General features: G+C 49.8%; 1 protein-coding gene and 2 long non-coding RNA genes across 7 annotated transcripts; 1 reads left to right on the forward strand and 2 right to left on the reverse strand.

The window, feature by feature from the left end:
- Positions 1–5,552: 5,552 nt before the first annotated feature.
- LOC134470880 (uncharacterized) lies at positions 5,553–8,127 on the reverse strand. The gene is made up of 2 exons (XR_010040078.1): positions 8,018–8,127; positions 5,553–6,633 (listed from the first exon to the last, which is right to left on the reverse strand). It is a non-coding gene; the product is annotated as an uncharacterized LOC134470880 (long non-coding RNA).
- Snx15 (sorting nexin 15) lies at positions 7,782–20,441 on the forward strand. Of its 4 annotated transcripts, none has more exons than XM_005002965.4 (8): positions 7,784–7,989; positions 15,305–15,340; positions 15,462–15,582; positions 16,378–16,493; positions 16,591–16,738; positions 17,029–17,172; positions 19,410–19,595; positions 19,921–20,441. In XM_005002965.4, exons 1-8 carry the CDS (start codon positions 7,891–7,893, stop codon positions 20,025–20,027), a joined length of 957 nt encoding a protein of 318 aa, XP_005003022.1. In that variant the 5' UTR covers positions 7,784–7,890; the 3' UTR covers positions 20,028–20,441. The 4 variants fall into 4 exon arrangements, with proteins under 4 accessions (XP_063083567.1, XP_005003022.1, XP_003468261.1 ...); XM_003468213.5 differs by having other exon boundaries at positions 7,787–7,989; positions 19,410–19,661; XM_013150745.3 differs by lacking the exon at positions 7,784–7,989 and adding an exon at positions 8,060–8,152 and having other exon boundaries at positions 19,410–19,661.
- On the reverse strand, positions 14,695–17,090 carry LOC134470879 (uncharacterized). 2 transcript variants are annotated; one of them, XR_010040076.1, is made up of 3 exons: positions 16,957–17,090; positions 15,280–15,867; positions 14,695–15,045 (listed from the first exon to the last, which is right to left on the reverse strand). It is a non-coding gene; the product is annotated as an uncharacterized LOC134470879 (long non-coding RNA). The 2 variants fall into 2 exon arrangements; XR_010040077.1 differs by having other exon boundaries at positions 14,997–15,129.
- Positions 20,442–20,545: the final 104 nt, after the last annotated feature.

Below are 20,545 nucleotides of genomic sequence, written 5' to 3' on the forward strand. Positions count from 1 at the left end.
TTTGTGATCCTCCACTTCAGAAACTATGCAGGAATGCAGAGTCCCACAGGGGACAGGAAGGAGCAGAGCTGAGGGCTTCTGGGTCAGAGGGCCATGCAGAGGTTACAGCAGCTCAAGCCAGGGATGCAGTAATAACATCTGGAACAACCAAGCAGCTTCCCTGGGAAGATGATGTGAGGGAAGAGTGAAGGTGCCTGGGTAGAAGACTGGAGGGTGGTTCACCAAGGCGACTGTAACTCTCACTGGTGGGAATCAGAGAAAGGGACGTAGCCCCAGGCCAGGGCTCAGAGATGACTGAATAGAACTAGGCTGAAATTCAGCTCCCAACTTAACATTCCAGCCAGGCCTCCTTGTGCAGTGGACAACCTGCCCAGCTGTATGAGGCATCACAGCTCAAGCAGAGACCTGAGGAGTACATGGTACGGGAGTGTGGCAGTGGGGAGGGGACTACCACAGGCAGGGGTGGTTAAGGCTTTTCTGAAGGTTATAGGCCACCTGGGTCTTGATTGGAGCAGCAGGAGTGCTGGGCATCTGTCTTCACCTGCAGGGCCAGGGCTCTGTGCTGCATGCTCCCCATGCCAGTAACCAGCTATTCAAGAAGCTGCAAGAGTAGTGTGGCAGCTCAGTGAGACCTGGTCTCAAAATAAAAGGGCTGCAGGTGGGGAACTTACCTGGCATTCCTGAAGCCCTGATTTCCACCCCAGCACCAGAGGAAGCAGGGCCGAGAGTGGGAAAGCAAGTCCTGAGCAGTGCGGTCAGCAGCATCCCCTGGCCTTTTGCAGAGGTCACTGCCCTCAGGAGGGGAGCAGCTCACTCCAAGCCCCCAGCTAGGATAGGAGCTGATCTCAGACCCAGTGCAGTGTGCTCAGCCCCTCCATAACACTGTGTCTCAAGGACGCACAGCCTTGACCTCTGCTTGAAATCCAAATGGCAGGGACAGACCCAGGCCTGCCTCCTGGTGGGAACCTGCCTGAGTGCAGAAGGGAAAGAAAAGGCCAGGAAGACCCTGCACCCCCAGCACCCTCCACCCAGCTGAGCCCCAAAGGCCAAAGAACAGGCCCCCACCCAGACTGCACAAAAGCTGGGTCTCAGGACAAAAGGGAAGCCAGGCATAATGGCTCACGCCTGTAATCCCAGCACTCGGGAGGCTGAGGCAGGAGGATCGTTGTGAGTTCGAGACTAGCCTGGGCTACAAAGTGAGCTCAAGGCCAGCCTGAACTGCATAGCAAGACCCTGTCTCAAAAAGACAAAAAAAAGGACAGAAAGGAAATGACCTCGAGGTGGAGTGAACCTCAGCACGACATTTCAGAGCCCCTCTGCCCAGCCCCATAGTCCTGGGGAAGCCAAACACCAGCCCTGCTACATCCTCATCCTTGCCGAGCAAGCCACCTGGCCTGCCTTGCCTCAGTTTCCCCATCTGGGGAAAGGTAGGACACCCACCTCTGAGGGCTGGGATGAGTGTCAGCTATGGGCACTGCTTAACCTGGTGGGAGTTTACGCAGAGTCGGCCAAGGGGAACTTAGCCATCTGCTGACACAAAGGAGTCACTAGCGCCAATCTCCTGAAACAGGTGCATGGCGAATGGCTTAAATAGAAAGTGGTATGGTTCTGGGGAGTCCAGGAAGGTCAGAACTCTCTCAGGAGTAAAAACAAAAGCTTCTCTGGACAGCCTGTATTTATTTGGTTTTCAAACAAAGGGAAGTGGTACTGAGGCAAGGTGGGAACTTAGGGTTAGGGTTAAGATTAGGGACCTCGGGAAATGTAGTTGTGGGTACGCGGAGAACAATTACATACAGGACATAGAATTTATAGTATTATTTTATGATGGTCACCCAGAGTTAAATTCAGGGCAGGAAATCTGTCCACAACAGGAAAGACCTAGAAAATACAGCCGATGGATCCTATGGCAACATCCTGCATGAGTCCAGCTGAAGACCTAGAGCCCATGACAATGCCTCCCACGAGTCCAGCTGGAAGTCCAGAGCCCACAACAATGACTCATGCCAGTCTGTTTCATGGATCTGAGCCACAAGGCTCAAAAGGTCAGTGATGGAAGCTAGAAATTCTATGCCAGCAGGGTGAAGGAGCTGTGCCGGTAGGTTGAGGGTTCTATACTGGAGCCAAGAAGTGACACTCAAGGCCCAGGGCTTCCCTAGTAACACAGCCAACCTCAATGACAGTGAGGCCTTGAGCTCACCCAACAATGAGAACAGTTAAGTGACCGGCGCAGCTCCAATGAAACAGGAGACAGGAGACGCTTTTGTGGACGACATTTAACTGCTAGTTTATTTACGCGGGCTCTGGTTTATATATTTGGCCGTGACCAATCACAGGCTGCCACAAGGAAGCAGGGCGGGAATGGGATGCAGGCTCTGGCTAGTATATCCAGCTGTGGCCAATCAGGAGTTGCCACAGAGTACGGAGTAGAGCGCGGGGTGCGCACGGGTTGGCTAATTTAAAGAGGGACGTAGCGCATTGCGGAAGCTGGCGTGGTCCTTAGTCCCGGCTGGGGTATGATATGTTGAGCGCCTGCGCCCAACAGTTAAGTACATGGCCAGGAAGCCAGTGTGACAAGTTTCTCCTGGAGACCCAGGAAGTGATGCTCAACATAAGAACCAGAGCTCCCCCAAAGTGAACTGCAGCCATTCTCAGTGATAAGGTCCTGAACTCCTCTGATGATCATGGGCGAGTTCATATCAGGAGAACCAATGGCTCCAACCAATGATATTTAGGAGAACCCACACTGCCCTGCTCTTCCTCTCCACGTCTCCTTTCATGCTGGCAACTTCCCTCAGGTGGGCTATCTACACGCAGCACTGTGCAGATTTAATTCAGCTGGTGTTAAATTGACCACCAGCTTTTAATTCATAACAGAACATTAGTTCAAAAACTTCTTTGAGCAGTAAATGTTGCCACTTAAGAGAACTCTTCTATCTCTCAGGGGAGCAGCTTTATTGTTCTGGCAAGGGGGTGTCAGCAGCCCAGTTGGCAGCCTCGCCTATGGTGTCATCTTGACTTTAGAGCACTGAGTATGAGCTTTTCCAACACAGCCAGAGGTCCCTTCATGGTTAACAATTTAACCCTTGCATAGTCTGGCCTCCAACACCACTCCCTTTTCTCTTCCCCATCTGTCCTCTATCTTTGAGGCAAAGTGTTGCTATACAGACCAGGCTGAGCTTGAACTTACTGTGTAGCCACAGCTGGCATTGAACTTGCAATCTTCCTGCCTCAGCCTCCTGAGTACTAGACTCATAGATGTGCACCACCACACCTGGCTAAAACCCATCCCATCTCAGAGCCTCCAGAAGCTCATTCTGGAGTCATTTTTCTCTCCCCATTGGCTGCAATCCAGCACCACAGACTAAGGAACAAGTTACCAGGAGCTCAACCCACACAAAGACATTACGGCCTGTGACTGTGGGCTGCCTTCCAACAGGTTTTTCCTCTAGCTTAACACTGATTGTAGCACAAGTGACCGCCACCCTGGGTTTGACAGCAACTGGTCTCCACTGGGCCCAGAGGGACAGTATCAACCCCACCACCTTGCAGACCTCATGACGGACCCATGAAGGCCTTGTTCATTTACAGAGTGTCAAGCAACTTGGTTCTGTCACCAGACGGATCTGAGGGGTCACCCAAAAAGGAGATGGGGATCTCTGAGCTCAGCCTGCTAGGCTGGTTCTTGATTCACATCATGGAGATAGGAAGAACTTTAGGCAGCCTCGCTGTGAAACCCAGGCAGGTTCATTATGCAGAACTGCACAGCGAAGGAGATTAGGAAGGACTCCACCTAGAGGAGCCCGAGGGGCTCACTCTGATGCAGGGGTTCAGCCTGGTCACTCCCAAAAGCAGAATCAGCTGAGGAGGGCCAGGACCAGAGGTCCCTGGCTCTGGAGGAATCCCACAGCTTCGGGCTGCTCTGTTCCCACAAGGTGACTGCTTCTACATGGGGTGGTCTCAGCCCTGCAAGGCTCTGCTGGCACCCAAGGTGAGCCTAAGTTTGGGGCAGTGGACCTTAGGGCACAGCTAAACGTCCCTGTAAATCTCTCAGCGTCCTCATATATTGAAGCGTGATGAGATAGGCTAAAATAAAGGATAGAAAGTGAAGGTCAAGCTTTGTTCTACTCCTAGTAACCTCTGGTAACGGATCTGTCACCCCAAGTCAAGTCATGGTTTTTAGGAAAAACCACCCAGAAGTCCCTATTATTCTTTTTTTTTTTTTTTTAAAGCAATCCTCCTGCATCAGCCTCCTAAGAGCTGGAATTACTGGCATGCACCATCACACCTGGCCCCTGTTTATCTTAGAACAAAAGATAAATCATGGCTTAAATGGGTAATGGATTAAAGGCCCAGGAGATTGTGCCCTGCTCCTACAGTGGTCTCTGTTACCTTTTTATGGGTCACTTTCCTTCCCTCACACAAAGACATGGCAGCACTTGCTCCAGCATGTTCGCCAGGCTCCCACCAGAACCACTTACAGTTGCTACTGGCCAGGATTGCAGCCACTGACTTCCCAACTCTTCCCTGCAATCCCCTCTGCTGGGCAGCTTAAGCCATCCTGTTAAAGCCCACAGTCAGCGGCTGCACACTCTGACCCAGTTCCTATCTTGTGGCTGGGGCAAAATACTTGCACCTTAAAGGAGGAGAGGTTTATTTTGGCTCATGGTTCCAGTCCATGGTCACCTGGCTCCAAGATAGCAGACGGGCCTAATGGAAGAAGCAGTGGTTGGAAACCAGGAAGCAGAGAGAGAGGGGAGGGGCTGGGGACCAGAAAAACACCCCTCCAGGCCACGCCCCAGGCCACACCTCCTAAACAACACATTCTGCTACTGATCCAGGGCCTCCAAGACTTTTGGGGGAAATTTTATTTATTTACTTATTTTTTGGCTTTTTTTGAGACAGGGTCTCAATATGTAGAACGCCCTGGCTTTGAACTTACGGCAATCCTCCTGCCTCAGCCTCCCAAATTTGGGGAAATTTTAGATCTAAACCCTAACCTACCCACCTGCCCATTCTCAGGGATACCAGCTTCCAGTTTACCAACACAAGAGGCAACCATGAGAACACTGAAGTCTGCCTGAGAGGTGCTGCTAATCAGGGTTTTAAGTCTGTGTGTCCTGGAGCATCAATATTAGTTAAATAGCATTTGTTGGTTTCAGTTTTTCACAGAAAGTCAGGCACTTGGCTTCAATGATTCTTTCAGCCATCTCTCTGTGATTCTAGGTGGGATGGCTGGGAGGGGGCCCTTGCTTGAACCTACCATTCAGTGGGAACAGTGTAGACAGGCCTTTTCCTTCCTCATTCTGGTTTGGACGCAGTGGTGGTTTTCACTGTGTTGGCATTCTGGCAGTCAACCATTAGAAAAAGCTTCATGGGCTGGGGATTTAGCTCAGTGGCATAAGCGCCTGCCTTGCAAGCGCACAGTCATGAGTTCAATCCCCAGTACCAAAAACAAAAAAGAAAAAGAAAGCAAAGAAAAAGCTTCATGTCCCATGATGAATGTGTTCATTATGAATTGCAAATATGTACTAACAAAAAAGAAAAGAAAAAGCTTTGCTCTCACAGATTTTATTGTCACTGATTCTTCGAGGGTTCTTTTGCTTGATTCAAATAAAAATCATGAGTGGGCAAAGTGCAGCCCTGCTCGATGCTGCAGGTCAACACCAGTCCATGCTGGACAGCAGCTGTCCTGTCAGCTGCTGGGCTCTGCCACTGCGAGCCACCACTGTCTGACTCTGGCTCATGCTGGGTGCCATCAGTCAACGCTGCTGATTGCTGCTCTTGTCACTGATCTTTGTTGGCTGTTGGTCTCTAAAACTCTTCAGGGCTAAAGATCTCTCTTCTTACTCTTCCTCCAATCACTCTGTCACACTACTCAGGATCGACAGAGGCTATACTACCTGAGAAATCAATCCCAAGCAGAGTTACAGACCCACCCAGACGAGGCTGTCCTTTAGTAGGATCTGTGCAGGCAGGTCACTAACACCAGAGGAGGGGCCAGGAGGGGACTCAGGGTAGTGCTGCTCACGTAGCAGCTGCAAGGCCTGTGACTGGTCCAAGGCAATGCAGGGCGGTCAGGACAGCTGCAGCTGTCATGGCAGCAGTTCAGGGAAATGTGGGGCCACAGGAGTTGTGTGATTGACAGCAGTCACATCTCCACAAAAAATGGCAGGTCAAAAGAGAAGAATCTTCAAGAAGGCTCGCTGTGTTCATCACAGGGGTTTGGGGAGGTTAGGTATATTTTATTTTATTTTATTTATTTTTGGGGGGGACTCGATATGTAGTCCAAGGAGGCCTTGAACTCACTATGTAGCCCAGGTTGGCCTCAAACTCACAGCAGTCCTCCTGCCTCAGCCTTCCGAGTGCAGGGATTACAGACGTATGCCACACAATTGGCTGTGTTAATAGTGGGCCTGGATCCCTTTCTCCTTGATCTTGGCCAGGTTCAGGGTGCACCTTCCCGCATAGAATAAAGGGATGCCACCCTCTGGAGTGGCATTAGGGGACAGGGGTACTATGGTGAGGGCCACACTCCACCCACTGTCCGTGTCTGGAAGGACAGAGACTGTTAAATAACTAGGGAGTGGCCAGGGGTCTAGCTCAGCAGCAAATCCAAGGTCGTCAGTTCAATCCCTGGTACAAAAAAACAAACAAACAAACAAAAAAATAACTGAGGAGGACCCTGAGGCAAGTTGTCCCAGCCCACTGCGGTGGGGGGCGGGTCTAAAGTAACTGGGCGGGGCATGGCAGTTTAGTCCAAACAACTCCCTCCCCGCTGGTTTGGAAAAGGAGAGAGCCTCTTTCCCAGATAATAAACATGCCATTCTACTGAGGGAAACTGAGGCTCAAGCAGTTAAAAGAAAACTCAGCTAGTAAGAGTTGTGACTTCGGAGCCCTGACATCATCTTGCTCCTCTGGCATCCTTTTTGGTTCTCCCATGCTTCCAAAAAATATGAATTAGGGAAACCTGAGGAAGGAGATGTAGAAAAAATTTGGCTATGTCTGGGACATACTGGACAACAAAAGTTGGACAATGTGACCCATGCTTGGGCAATGTGACACAGCTACCCCCGAGGCTGAGGTAGGAGAATCACTCGACCCCAGGAATTCGAGGTCAACCTGGGCAACACTGCAAGATCCAAGTTCAAAAATAATAAAAAATTGGGCTCAGTGGGCGGGGATTTAGCTCAGCGGTGCAAGCTCCTGCCTGGCAAACACAACGTTGTGAATTCGATCTGTGGTACGACCAAAAAAGAAATAAACAAAAAATAATAAAAAATTAAATTAAATTAAATTGGGCTGGGGATTTAGCTCAGCAGCATAAGTGCCTGCCTTGCAAGCAGGCAGTCTTGAGTTCAATCCCCGGTACCGGTAAAAACGAAAAAGACAAAAAAAAAAAAAAAATTTAAATTAATGAAAGTGGGATGGATGGATGGAAGAAGCAAAGTAGGGGATAAGGAGGCTGGGGATTTAGCTCAGCGGCATAAGCGCTTGCCTTGCAAGTGTAAGTTCGATCCCTGGTACCGATAAAAACAAAAAAGACCAAAAAAAAAAAAAAAAAAGAGTCAAAGTAGGGTATAAGCCGTTTGGAGGAGTGTGAGGAGGGTTTACGCAGGAATAGGGTGGGTTCCATGGCCTCCAACGTACAGCCACAATCTCCTACACACACACCAATCCTTGCTGGCAAATTACTAAATTTACGTTTTACCAACAATAGGGAACTTTTTAGACGCTCCCTTGGTCGAGTACAGAAAACAGCATGTCTTTTGCGATTAGCTCCCTGGGCTAGATGAAGCAGGGCGCAGGTCTAGGCGGGGCAGGGGCCGGAGGAGGCCGAACCTGAGGGGTGGGGGCGGCACCCAGGGGTCAGCGCTGCTCCCCTAGGCCGTCATGTCTCGGCAGGCAAAAGATGACTTCCTGCGACACTACACTGTCTCCGACCCCAGGACCCACCCCAAGGGCTACACAGAGTACAAAGTCACCGCACAGGTGAGGTGGGGCCCAGAGGGGACCTTACCTTTTTAAATAAACGGGCTGGTGTTTTAAGGCTAAGCTCTGCAGAAAGCTCCCTTTTTAGACGACCGAAATGCATTTCCCCTTTAAGGGGAACCTGCGGATGGAGCGTTCCTTCGCCATCAGGGGTGGGGCCACGGTAAGGCTCTGCTCTTTTTAAAAGCGCTTGGCCCGCAACTGTGGGACCCGGGGGTGGGTGGGTGTGTGCGACGAGTCGGTGTAGCATCTGGCCATAAGTCTATGAATTTCTCTAACGCGAAAACTGTAGCTTATGTCAAATATTAGTTCTGAGGTCTCTTGGAATGAGTTTAGATTTCTGGTTTTATAAATAAAAGCGCTTTTAAAAGTTTAATTACTTTTAAAAGTACAGACCTGTAGTTTAGATTTTTTTATTTTTTATTTTTTTGTCCTTTTGAGACAGGGCGTCACTTTGTATCCCAGGCTGACCTCGTGCTGGGATTACAGGCACATGCTACTACACCCGGTCTAATCTATCCTTTAAAAAATCCACACACTTCCAAAAGGACTTGAAGATGATAGGATTATTTCCAAAGGATGAAAAGTATTTCCAAAAGATGAGAAGTGTAAAACAAAAAGAGGCCTTTATTCTGAGAACACAGAGAGAGATGACCAGCACCCCCCACCACTGGAGTCCGGGCATCTCTCCAGCAGACCCATGGCGTGGGGGGTATGTAAGTAGCCTCAGTTTGGGGTGGAACCTAAGGGGGCATCAGGGATGCACAGGTAGCCCATTGGTTCTAGGTTTGGCGCCATAGGCAAATTCCCAGGGGCGGGGAAGACACCTTCACAGGTAAATTCCTAGGGAAGGGGGGGATAGGGGCTTCCTGGTTCCAGTTACAGTGTCCGGCTTGGGCCAAAAGCCTTTCATATCCGTCTTATGATTATTATTATGAAAAGGGATGAAGATTTCTCTCTTTAACTACTTCCTGCTGGCAGAGGGCGCTGTACTGGAGCCTAGGGGAGTCAATGGGATGACAGTTGATGCCCAGGTAGACGCTGGTGGCAGGTGTTTTAGCCAGGACAACTTCACTGGTGAATGCACGTATGTTAGACTGAAAAAACAGAGAGACAAGATGTGAGGAGACATGGCACTGTCATATTTAAGGACCCAGGTGAGGTAGAAGGAAAGGTGCCTTTGATTTAGACATGTAATTATATCAGGATGACGTTGAGGTAGGAACATTTCCACGGCAGAATTCTGAAAATTAAATGTAGGGTTAGGAGGAGTGAAGTTATGAAAGGTGATTACTCCCCCATCTGAAAGCATAAAAGTTAAGAGGTAGGCCGGTAAGGCTTGTCTCTGGTATGCATGATGTTGGAGTCTGTAGGCAATACTGTTAAAGAGTCCTGCTGTAAAAATGATCATTAATAGAATGTAAGGAGTTAGGAACCAAAGTGGATAACAAAACATGACTTAGGCTGTTAACTGTGGCTGCGAGGCCTTTGTGAAATGGAGACAGGTGGGCAACAGAAGATGAGATGACCACTCAGAATGATCAGATTTAGGGCTGGGAGGGCACCTCTTAGCCTGAGTGATGTGAAACCAGGATGGGAGTCCAGCAACTTTGACTGCTGTTGAGGTTACCAAGAATATCAGGTATGGGTCGCTGTAACCTGGTTGTAATCCTTGGAATGATTTGCTGCAACAGAACTTTAGCAAGTATTCCCTGGTTGTGAGAAAGGCTTTTATGTATCTTGAAAAAGTATAAACAAAGTGAGAAGACAAAAATGTATCTGTCAGTCTTGACTAGGGTTACCTGAGAAATTGGTGAATAAGAAAGGAAGGAGGTGGTCTTACATCACTGAGGAGAGGTTTACTAGTGATAACAGGTGGAAGCCGTTGAGGCTTCAGTGTGTCTAAGTTAGCCTGTATATTTAGGACTGGGACCTGTACGAAATAGGCCCTGTTTGTAAATGGCATAGGTTGACCATCAATACCCCGTCATAGAGATTGAAGACTTAATATAGCAGCCTGAAAACTCAGGAAGAACTCTGTATATATGGCCTCTATGTCCACAAATATAGAGAATTGTCTTACCTGAGACTTTGGTGCGACTTGGACTCTGAGACAGACACCTTAAAGAGGGCTGTTGTTGCCCTGAACCCCCTCAGTCTTCAGCAGCAATTTTTGTCAGTGATGAATCTGGCAGTGTCGACATTTCCTATAAGGGCTAGAAGTTAGGATGGCTTACCCACACTCTGGTGGCTAGGACAGTCCAGCATCCCGGGAGTAAGGTCTCAAAGAATGCCAGGATGGGGCATTTTCTTGCCCAATGTCTTCTGCTGCATTTGAGTGTGGTCCATGGGGGGCCAGGCAGCTCCACCTTGTGTAGGTTTACCTGCCTCAGAACTCCAAGTGTCAAAAGTGTTAAAAATATGAAAAATCATATTAAGATCTCTCTAAGGTTTGAAGGTCAAGTTTTGCCTTTTGTTTGGGATTTGGACTACAGTAGAATTAAGTAAGTATGTAGGAGTTTAATATCGGCATTTGAGATCAGAGAGTCGGCTTTATATGGATGGCATATACTTTTAGGGTGTTGTGTGGAATTATATATTTAATAAAAAAGGCTTTAGTCTGCCCTCCCCCTTTTGGAGTATAATCTCATTTTAATGGAAACATTTTGCAGTAAAGGTTTACCAATTTTATGAATAAATCTATGAAAACTGATCTAATACTGTCAAATTTTGAACATATTTGCTTTTTTAAAACCTGTTATTTGCAGTAATATGAACCAAGACAAATAAAATTTTGTTTTTAGACAATATTAAAACTTTTAACAAAACCCTTGTCTTGGAACAGAGCTAGTGGTTTCCAACAAAAAGGAATTTATAACCTTAGTTGTTAAACAGGAGATTGGTGAAGGCTTTGATTGATAAACAAGGCTGGTAAAATTATCAGGTGGCCAATAACCTTGATTAAATGGTTTGAGAATTGTAATTAAAAAATAGCATCTTTTGAGTGGAATGGAACTAAAAAAAAAGTATGCCTGAGCGGAGCCGCTGAGCTGCTGTTTTGCGGCATGCCAGCAGAGCACGCCCAGCATGGGGGTGGGGCGAGCGTCGGGACATAGTGTGCAGGGGAGGACTGGGACTGTACCCGGAAAGCATAAGGCAGCGGCAATGATGGCACAAGGGGGAGGGAGGGCCTGGGACAGCGCATGGGGGAGGGGCTGGGAGGTGGCCTGACACAGCGCGTGAAGCTAAAACTGCTCGCGGGGCGTGAGGATTAGAAAGCCAATTTAGGAACACAGCTGGGTTTTGATTAGCCTCCTGGACCTGTTGTAAAAGTTTGTTGTAGTTAGTGTGCTTGTGAGCAATATTGTTAAGGCCCACAATCAGACATTTAATCATCTTATGTAATTTTGTTGAACCTTGTCCATTCTGATAGTTCTAGTTAGGATCTTGTTCTGGCACAGCTACAGGTCCAGGGTCATTATCAGCTGTGTTTGCCTTATGCCTGCGGTCAGCTTCTTCTCAAGCTGGTTGCCACAGCTGATTCCATTCTTGTGAGCTGAGAGTAGTATTTAGAATCACATAAACATCCTTAAAATGTAAATCATAACAATTAGTAATAAATTCAAATTGCCTAATATAATTCTGTGGGTTAACAGAGAAGCTACCTAATTTATGGGCAATCTGAGACAGATCAGAAAGGGAAAAAGGCACGGGGCCAGCTTGCTCCCAAAGTGGTAGCAGAGCCAGAGGAGAAGATTGCGGAGTAGAGGGCCATTGGGCAGCCATCCGTCCGGTAGACCCGTGTGAGCAGTTATCTGTAGAGTGGCTATAGAGTGGCTGCCGATCACCCTGGGACGAGGAAACACAGGCAGATGGCGTCTCACTGTGTGCCTTGCAGTGAGAAAATTGCTGTGGGCAGCACAATGAAGCATCATGTGGCCCGCAACAGGGCGGCTGCTGCTGTTCATAAGAGGAGCCACAAGGGGGCGCTCATTGACCACGAGACCCGTCCAAACATGGCGGCACCCTGTCGCCATGTGACCCATCTGAACATGGGTGTCCTGTCACTTGGCAGAAGGTTGCAAGACTGTTTCCAGCGCAAGCTGGAACAATCATGCTGCTTGCTGGAAGGACATAGCAACTGAGGCCTAGTATGGTGGGCGGGAGGTGAGAATGCTGTAGGGGGATAGAGAATTCTCAGGAGAATAAGAAATTGGAGACTGCAAGGAAGCACTAACAGAGGAATTTAGAGCCGTTGGGAGAGTTATGGATCCCAGGAGACGGAGGGGAAGACAATTGCACAGTGGAAGATAACTGCAACACAGAGGGATTAGAGCTGCTGGGAGAATTAGGGGTCCTAGGAGACGGAGGGGAAGACGATTGCACAGTGGGAGATAACGGCAAGGAACCATTTTGGGGGTGGGGAGGAGGCGGCTGGGAAAACACCGGAGGAACATCATCAAGCGAATCTTGAGGGAAGGATGGAAAAGTTTGCAGCACGGTAGAGTTAGCTAAAAGTATCTCAGCGGGAGCACAAGACTTCATGAGAGACGGGCATGTTCTCAGAATAAGAAAGGCCTGAATATAAGGGAGTTCTAATAACTTGTTGCCGGCCTGACAGAAATCATATAAGTTTCTGAGAATGCAGGGGTCAAATGTTCCTTCCTTGGGCCAACGATTGCCGCTAAGTGTGTAGGTTGGCCAGACCTCCTGGCAGTAAAAAGTTCATTGTTTAGTCTTTATGGTACTTTTAATCTTAAGAGTATGTAAATTGGGGGGCTGGAGGTTTAGCTCAGCGGCATAAGCACCTGTCTTGCAAGCAGGTGGTCGTGAGTTCGATCCCCGGTACCGATAAAAATGAAAAAGACCAAAAAAAAAAAAAAAAGAGTATGTAAATTGGAAATTAGGCATTGTAAAGGCATCTTTTGAGAGTTAGAAAATACATTTCCCATGACTGATTCAGGCAAGAAATAAGCCGTGGTCCAGAGAACAAGCCATCACTCATTTGTGGCAGCACATGGCAGCTAAGGTTGCAAAACTCATATATTCCAGTTGTCACTGAGAGATTTCTGAGTGGAGTTCATGTGGGGTCAGTAACAGTTTTGCCCGTGAAAGCACGAGGCTTTAAGGGAAGTGAGGGTCTTTCAGTGTGGGCGGTCCAAAAATCTCTGCTTTGGGCTATCTGAACCCAAAGAACGTGAGAGATTTTAGAGTGTGGACACAGGTTTGCCCAGAAAAAACCCTGCCCTGGGCTGTCCTAAGGATGTGAAAATGCACAGACCCACTTGAACGGGGAGAACAGTTGACTGGGGCTGCCCAGTGCCAAAAGTTCCCGGGGAGTGCTCACCTGAAATCAATCTGGCCGATGGTGAGTGCAGGCGGCTGGCAACAAGGACATTTCCGGAGAGGAAAAAGCATGGAATTAATCAAGGATGTTATCCAGTTCATGAATCGGCTAGGGGACTCAACTGGGTGTGTCCCAGGAGTCAATCGCCTGCTGATCGAGTCACAGCACCAAATAATAGGATTATTTCCAAAAGATGAAAAGTATTTCCAAAAGATGAGAAGTATAAAACAAAAAGTGGCCTTTATTCTGAGAACACAGAGAGAGATGACCAGCACCCCCCACCACTGGAGTCCGGGGATCTCTCCAGCCGACACATGGCGTGGGGGGTATGTAAATAGCCTCGGTTTGGGGTGGAACCTAAGGGGGGGCATCAGGGATGCACAGGTAGCCCATTGGCCCTAGGTTTGGCGCCACAGGCAAATTCCCAGGGGCGGGGAAGACACCTTCACAGGTAAATTCCTAGGGGCGGGGGAGATAGGGGCTTCCTGGTTCTGGTTGAGGCTTTCCTGGCTACAGTGTCCTGTCTGGGCCAAAACCCTTTCAGAATAAATCTCCAGTTTCATAATCACCACAGGAAGTCAATAGATAAAGGTCAAAATTGATGTTTGGAAGAATATTGTGAACATGTGGTGATCCTCCTGCCTCAACCTGCCGAGTGCTGAGATCACAGGCATGCACCATCACATTTGCACGGGAGAAGACTTTCTGCTGAATTTTCGAGGATGAGGGACAGGGTCTCACTTTCTGCTGAATTTTCGGGGATGGGGGACAGGGTCTCACTATGTAATTCAGGCTGGTTTTAAACTCCTGGTGATCATTCTGCCTCAGTCTCAGTGCTAGGATTACAGGTATGTACCTCCATGCCTGACTTTCACTGGTTTTTATTATCTTGTTTTTAGGCTGGACAGGTAGCCCACACCTATAATTCTAACGAGGCAGGAGGATCACTGGGGAGTTCGAGGCTAACCTGGTCACCATAGTGAGTTCAAGGCCACCCTGCACTGATAACAAGACTCTGTCTCCAAACAAAACAAAACAAATATTTATTTATGTATTTTTGTAGTTCTGGGGATTGAAACCAAGGCCTTTACATTGAGCTACATACCCAGCTCCCCTATATATATATTTTTAACCTAAGTCACGTGGTTGCCCAGGTTGGGCTTGAACTTGCAGTCCTCCTGCCTCAGCCTCTTAAAGTGGCTAAAACTACAGGCGTGTGCCACCATGACTGGCCAGTTTGGGGGTTTTGTTTTTTGGTTTTTGGTTTTTTTACCTGAATATTTTAAGTGTGCCTGTTGTGAAAGCCAAGGCCAGGGTTGTAGTCCTGGCAGTCTCCCCTCTTTGGGGAATGATCTGGGCCACACCCCACTCTGAGCCTGCCTTATCTTTTAGATAGCTCTGTTCTTCATTTCTGCCTCACAAACCTCCCAGTTGTAGGACATGATTTTAAAATTATTATTATTTAAAAGTCTACTCTCCTAGACTCGGCAGGCAAAAGATGACTTCCTGTGACACTACACTGTCTCCGACCCCAGGACCCACCCCAAGGGCTACACAGAGTACAGCCTCTCCTAGGCTGGCCAGGTGGTGGCTCCTGTATCCAGATGCATGGAGCCCAGGGCTTCCTCTGGAGGGGAAGGACTGGCCCCCTGCACACATTTCCTTGGAGACCTGAGGTTCTCTGGTTTTGGGAGATGCAAGTTCTTGGCCTTTTGAAGGAAGCAGGTAAAAGTCAAGGCTAGAGCAGTGTAGGACAGGCCTTCATGGATCCTTCCATGTAACAGGTCAAGAAACTGAGGTGCATGGTAGAAAAGTTGCTTAAAGTTACATTCAGAGCCTTAAAATAAGGACATCTTGATGCCAAAGGGCACTGTCCCTTGGAGAGAGCCTAGAGCCAGCTTTCACAGAGTGAGGGGGTGTCAGATGTCAGCCTCAGGTCTCACCTGTTTCTTGCTTTTTCTTTCTCAGTTTATCTCAAAGAAGGATCCCGAGGATATCAAAGAGGTGAGAGTCCTGTAAGGGAGGGGGACTGTCCCTCGATTTCAAGTCTGGAAACAGGAAGGGAGTTGGGCACAGCTGGGCACGGGAGTGTACCTCCCACCCTCCAGCCTCACATCCCCCGCAGGTAGTGGTCTGGAAGCGGTACAGTGACTTCCGAAAGCTGCATGGGGACCTGGCCTACACTCACCGCAACCTCTTTCGCCGCCTCGAGGAGTTCCCTGCCTTCCCCCGGGCCCAGGTGTTCGGTGAGTGTCACAGGGACAGAGGCACAGGGACCTGGGCCAGCAGGCACTGCAGACTTAAGGCCCTGGAACTCTGGGCAGAGCCACCCTGGAGATCCTGACTGGCCCTCAGAGATGGCCGTAGGTGACAGATGGGGGCACTGAGCCTCTGAGCAGCCTCACTCTTCTTCTTGTATGATAGGGCCTTGAACATTCCAACTTCATTAGCCTACTTTTTAACATGAAGAAACAGGCTCGGCAGGTGAAGGGCCTTGGGCCATGTCTTGGGCCATTTTCTGACTGGGGACTCTGTAGAGAATAGAGTAAGTCCCAGAATTATATGAGACCCAGACTTACACAAGAGGGTGTCAAAGCACAGTAAATGGTTGCAGCTGCCTGTTGATGCCAGGCCAAGTAGGGGAGGGTGACAGCAGGCTCCTCCCTCTGGCAGCAGCAGTGACCAAGGTAGGGGCAGAGATCTCTGCCTGGCCCCTAAAACTAAGCAGTGAAGCTGCTGCTTGCTGTGTGGACTCAGGTATGTCACTTCCCTGCTCCGAGCTCTCCTTTCCTCATCAGCTGTATCAAAGCCAGATGAAGTGGTTTTTGGTTCTTGTTGCCCCATCTGTGACTTGAAATCCTTGAGGGCTGGGGCTTTACTTCTCTCCTACACATCCCTGAACCCGGCACAGCAATGCTCAGTAAACCGCCTTGAGAGAACAAATAAGGGCCAGGGATGTAGCTCAGTGGCTTAAGTGCCTGCCTGGCAAGCACAAGGTCTTGGGTTCACTCTGCCCACTGGCTTGTTCTGGGTGGCTGCAGGCCGGTTCGAGGCCCCGGTGATTGAGGAGCGGCGAAAGGCGGCTGAGGACTTGCTTCGCTTCACTGTGCACATCCCTGCGCTCAACAACAGCCCCCAGCTCAAGGAGTTCTTCCGGGTACTCAGGCCACCCTTCCACCCCTGCATGCTGGGAAGCCTGCCTGCAATGCTGCACCCCTGATGCCCGTCCCCCCGTTGGCCTTTCTCTTCTGCAGGGCGGGGAGGTAATACGGCCCTCTGAGGTATCCAGGGACCTGCACATCTTGCCACCTCCTCTGATCCCTACGCCACCCCCTGATGATCCTCTGCTCCCCCAGCCACTCCCTGTGGAAAGGAGGGGCCTGGAAGAATTGGAGGTACCAGGTACATCGGAGCTGGGAGTTGGGCCTCCAGGTGGGATGTGGGGGTGACAGTCCCTCCTCAGTGATCTTAGTGAAGAGCCTGGGTTTGGCTCTGCCATCTACCCACTGAAGAACTTTGGACGGGTTATTTTCCCTTCTCTGAGCTTTAGCTTATCTGTCAAATGGACACAAATCCCAAGAATGAGCTTGTTCTATGCCCATGGCTGCTGAAGGACTTACTGAGAAGGTGGCTCCAGTTTGAAATCTTGGAAATGGTGAGTGCAGCACTGATCCCCGCTGGTCTCTCCTCAGTGGAACCCCCACCATCCAGCCCTGCACAGGAGGCCCTGGATCTGCTCTTCAGCTGTGGCGGTGTGGAGGAGGCATCAGGCTCCCCTGCCAGGGGTCCCCTCTCCGAGGCTGAGCTTGCCCTCTTTGACCCCTTCTCCAAGGAAGGTAACCAGTGGAGGTGGACAGGGGCTGGGGCAGGGGCTCCTGGGGCCAGAGAGGGAGACTGGAACCCAGCCAGCCTGGATGACCCGAGCCTGTACAAAGCTGGGAAAGACACCCTGGGTCACACTCTCGCTGCCCCAGTGAGCATTTGAAGCTCATTCCTAGGTGCCACAGCCCCCTCACAGGGCTGCTGGTTTGGTGAGTGTGGTAGGGTAAGGAACTGTGGGTCCCTCCCCTGGCAACACCCCGGGGGAGTAGGTCCACACTGCTCTGGGAGGTTTGAGCTGCAGCCATGGGAAGACCCTCTGAAGACCTGGAGTCACTTCTGGCCTGGGCATCACCAGAGACAGAAGGTTCTCCTGTGCGGATGAGAGTCCTGAGCACCTTCCTCCTCTGGGACCACGGACCTGACAGTCCCCAGTGCAGAGACACTGGGATTTTTCAGTCTGGGACATCATCAGACTTATGCTCTAACTGCAAGCTGGATCTGACATCACCTCAAGAGAGTCATGATACTTTTTTGATTCTTCAAGAGTGTTTTTAAGTCCTTTTTGTTAGCTTTTCTTCTTTGCCTGGAGGACCCTGGGCTTTCTGATCAGTTTCAGGAATGGGAAGTCTCACATTAGGGATGGAGAAAGCTGGGGCAATCCAAATCAGGATGTCAGCGTCCCAACCCATCTGTGGCCTCACTGGCTCTGGCCTAACCAGGGGCCCAGCTCCTGGCTCTGGTGACAAAGGTTTGGTGTGCGGCCTCTTACTCAGGGCTTGTGCATGCCTGGAAAGCATTCTGTCACACGTTACACCCCAGGCCTCCTTTTCTTTTTCTTTCTTTTTTTTTTTTTTTGAGACAGTCTCACTAAGTGGCCCATACTAGCTTCAAATGCATGGGCTCAAGTGATCCTTCTGCTTCAGCCTCTGAGTAACTGGGACTACAAGGTACAGCACCACACCCTGGCTACTTTTCTTCTTCATTGTCATCATCGTCGTCATTCTTCCCCTCCCGCTTCCTGTCCCCTTCCCCCTGGCCCTTCTCTTCCTCCCCTTCCTCCTCCTCTCCTTTCCTTGTTCCTCTTCTTCCTCTCCTGTGTGGGGATGCAATCTAGGGACGCATCTAGAGACATACTCCACTCCTGAGCTATATCCTCAGGCCCCACTTTTCTTGCTCGGCTTCTTTCCTTCCTTCCTGCTCCAGGAGGGGGAATAAGGCTTTGGAGGAGGTATCACCAGGGCTGTGGTACCAGACCTCGGAGTGCCAGGTTCTCAGATACTTGGTCCTTGCTCAGCTGAGTCCCCTGGGGTCCTGGGAAGGGAGGGTTTTGTGAGATCTTCCCAGGCAGCGCCCATGAGTCATTCACTCTGCCCATGGAAACACTCCCAGGGCCTTGTCCCCTCTGCTGGAAGCTGAGAGGCACAAGCTCCTGTGCTCAGGTAGTCAAGGGCCCTCAACTTTTCTGCTCATTGTCCTTGAGCAACACAGGGAGGCTTAGACCCAGTAGGACTGGGCATCCTTGTGTCTGGCTGCAGGAAGCCCCTGGTCTCCTCACAGGACTCCCCACTTGATAGATGGAAAGATGGAAAGATGCCCACCCTTCCCTCTCCAGCATGGTGCTGTCTGCTCCTCTACTTGCTGCAAAAGCCCTCTTCACCAAAAACTCACCCGGTCTTTTCTGCTGGAAGATGTCTGGCCACCTCTGAGCCAGACCTGGGAATATAATGAGCCCCTCATTTTGGATCGTTGGATAAAAGTACAAGATCTCAAAAAAGCTGGCTGTAGCTCATTGGTGGAGTTTTTACTTAGTATTTGTGAGGCCCTGGGTTCCACCACCAAAAATAGTGCTGGTTCTCTGGATTCATTATTCTGAGATGACTCCAAGGCTTGGAGTGTTTCTGTCTTTGGCCACCATAGGTGGTTTACTATTTTTAAGTTGAACTTTTTGGTGGGAATTCTTGGACATCTAGGCCAACTAGAGTTAGGCAGGAAATAGGGTCAGTGACCCAGACCTCAAAACTAAAGTAAAGCTTACCTAAAGAAAGAATTAGGAAGCTAAGACTGAATTTGTAAAAGTTCTTGAACCTCACCAACTATAGAGGGATTGCTTACAAAGGTGATTTCTGGATTGTCCAAGCTTTACTCCTTTCCACTGGGGATAGATTGGTACCCTGCTGGGTAAGAGATGTTGGCAGGGGACCCAGAGAAGGGTGGGGCCTATCCAGTCTGAGTCCTCCGTGTCTGATTGCAGAAGGTGCAGGCCCCAGCCCTACCCACATAGGTGAGCTGGCAGCCATGGAGGTAGAATCCAAAAGGCTGGATGAGGAACCCTGGGAGCCAGGAGGACAGGAAGAGGAAGGGGAAAGAGGACCCACCCCTGCCTATCTGAGTCAGGCCACGGAACTCATCACCCAGGCCCTTCGGGATGAGAAGACAGGTGCCTACCCTTCTGCCCTCCAAGCCTACCGGGATGGTGTGCACATCCTGCTGCAGGGGGTACCCAGTAAGTGGGGACTGCAGGGCAGAGGGGCGGGCCTGAGTCCCTGATTGTGGGAGGAGGGAAAGTAAAACACAGAGCCCCAGGAGCCCCTTCTTCTCACTAACCAGCCACATAACCTCAGGGGGATTTTTTTTTTTTTTAACCTCTTGTTTTCTTGGTGGGAGAAGAGACATTGGCTTCCAGGAGGACAGCATGTGACAATGCTGTGGGATTTTGAAAGAGCTGGGCCAAGTTCCCAAGCTGAGCTAGGCTCTCTCTGCAGGTGACCCATCCCCTGCCCGCCGGGAAGGGGTGAAGAAGAAGGCAGCCGAGTACCTGAAGCGAGCAGAGGAGATCCTGCACCTGCATGTGTCCCAGCTGCCACCCTGAGAGGTCGTGGCCTGCCGGGGAACTGCAGCTCCAGCACTGCCAGCCTCTCTTCGGTCTCCACCTCCTGGTCTTATAACTCCAGGGGTCAAGAATGTGTATTCTGGACCAAGAATGAGGAAAGTAACCACTTCTTAGCTCCTTGCCTACCTGCTTCCTTGGAATCAGCAACACACACTTCTAATCGTGCCTGTCCCTGTCTTGATATGTCAGCCGCAGCTCCAGCCACTAACCTATAAGTTCCCAGCCCAGAACTGTGGCCTGCAAGCTGCAGCCTGCAGTCAGATCTGGCCCACTGCCTTCTTTTGTAAGATCCGTGAGCTAGGATGTTTTTTACATTTTTTTAATGGTTGGGAAAGAAGAAACATGCTGTGACTGATGAAAATTTAAGTATGAATAAAAATCTGTCTGAACACAGTCAGGTTCATTTACTCACATCTTGTCTGACTGGGTTCACTCTACTACCAAATTGAGTAGTTGAGACCAGCAAATCCCAAAACATTTTTAGTCTGGCTCTGTAG

The sequence above is a fragment of the Cavia porcellus genome, unplaced genomic scaffold (genome assembly GCF_034190915.1).
Source record: "Cavia porcellus strain 051 isolate PalLab524CR breed Dunkin Hartley unplaced genomic scaffold, mCavPor4.1 scaffold_17, whole genome shotgun sequence".
Taxonomy (NCBI): Eukaryota; Metazoa; Chordata; class Mammalia; order Rodentia; family Caviidae; genus Cavia; species Cavia porcellus.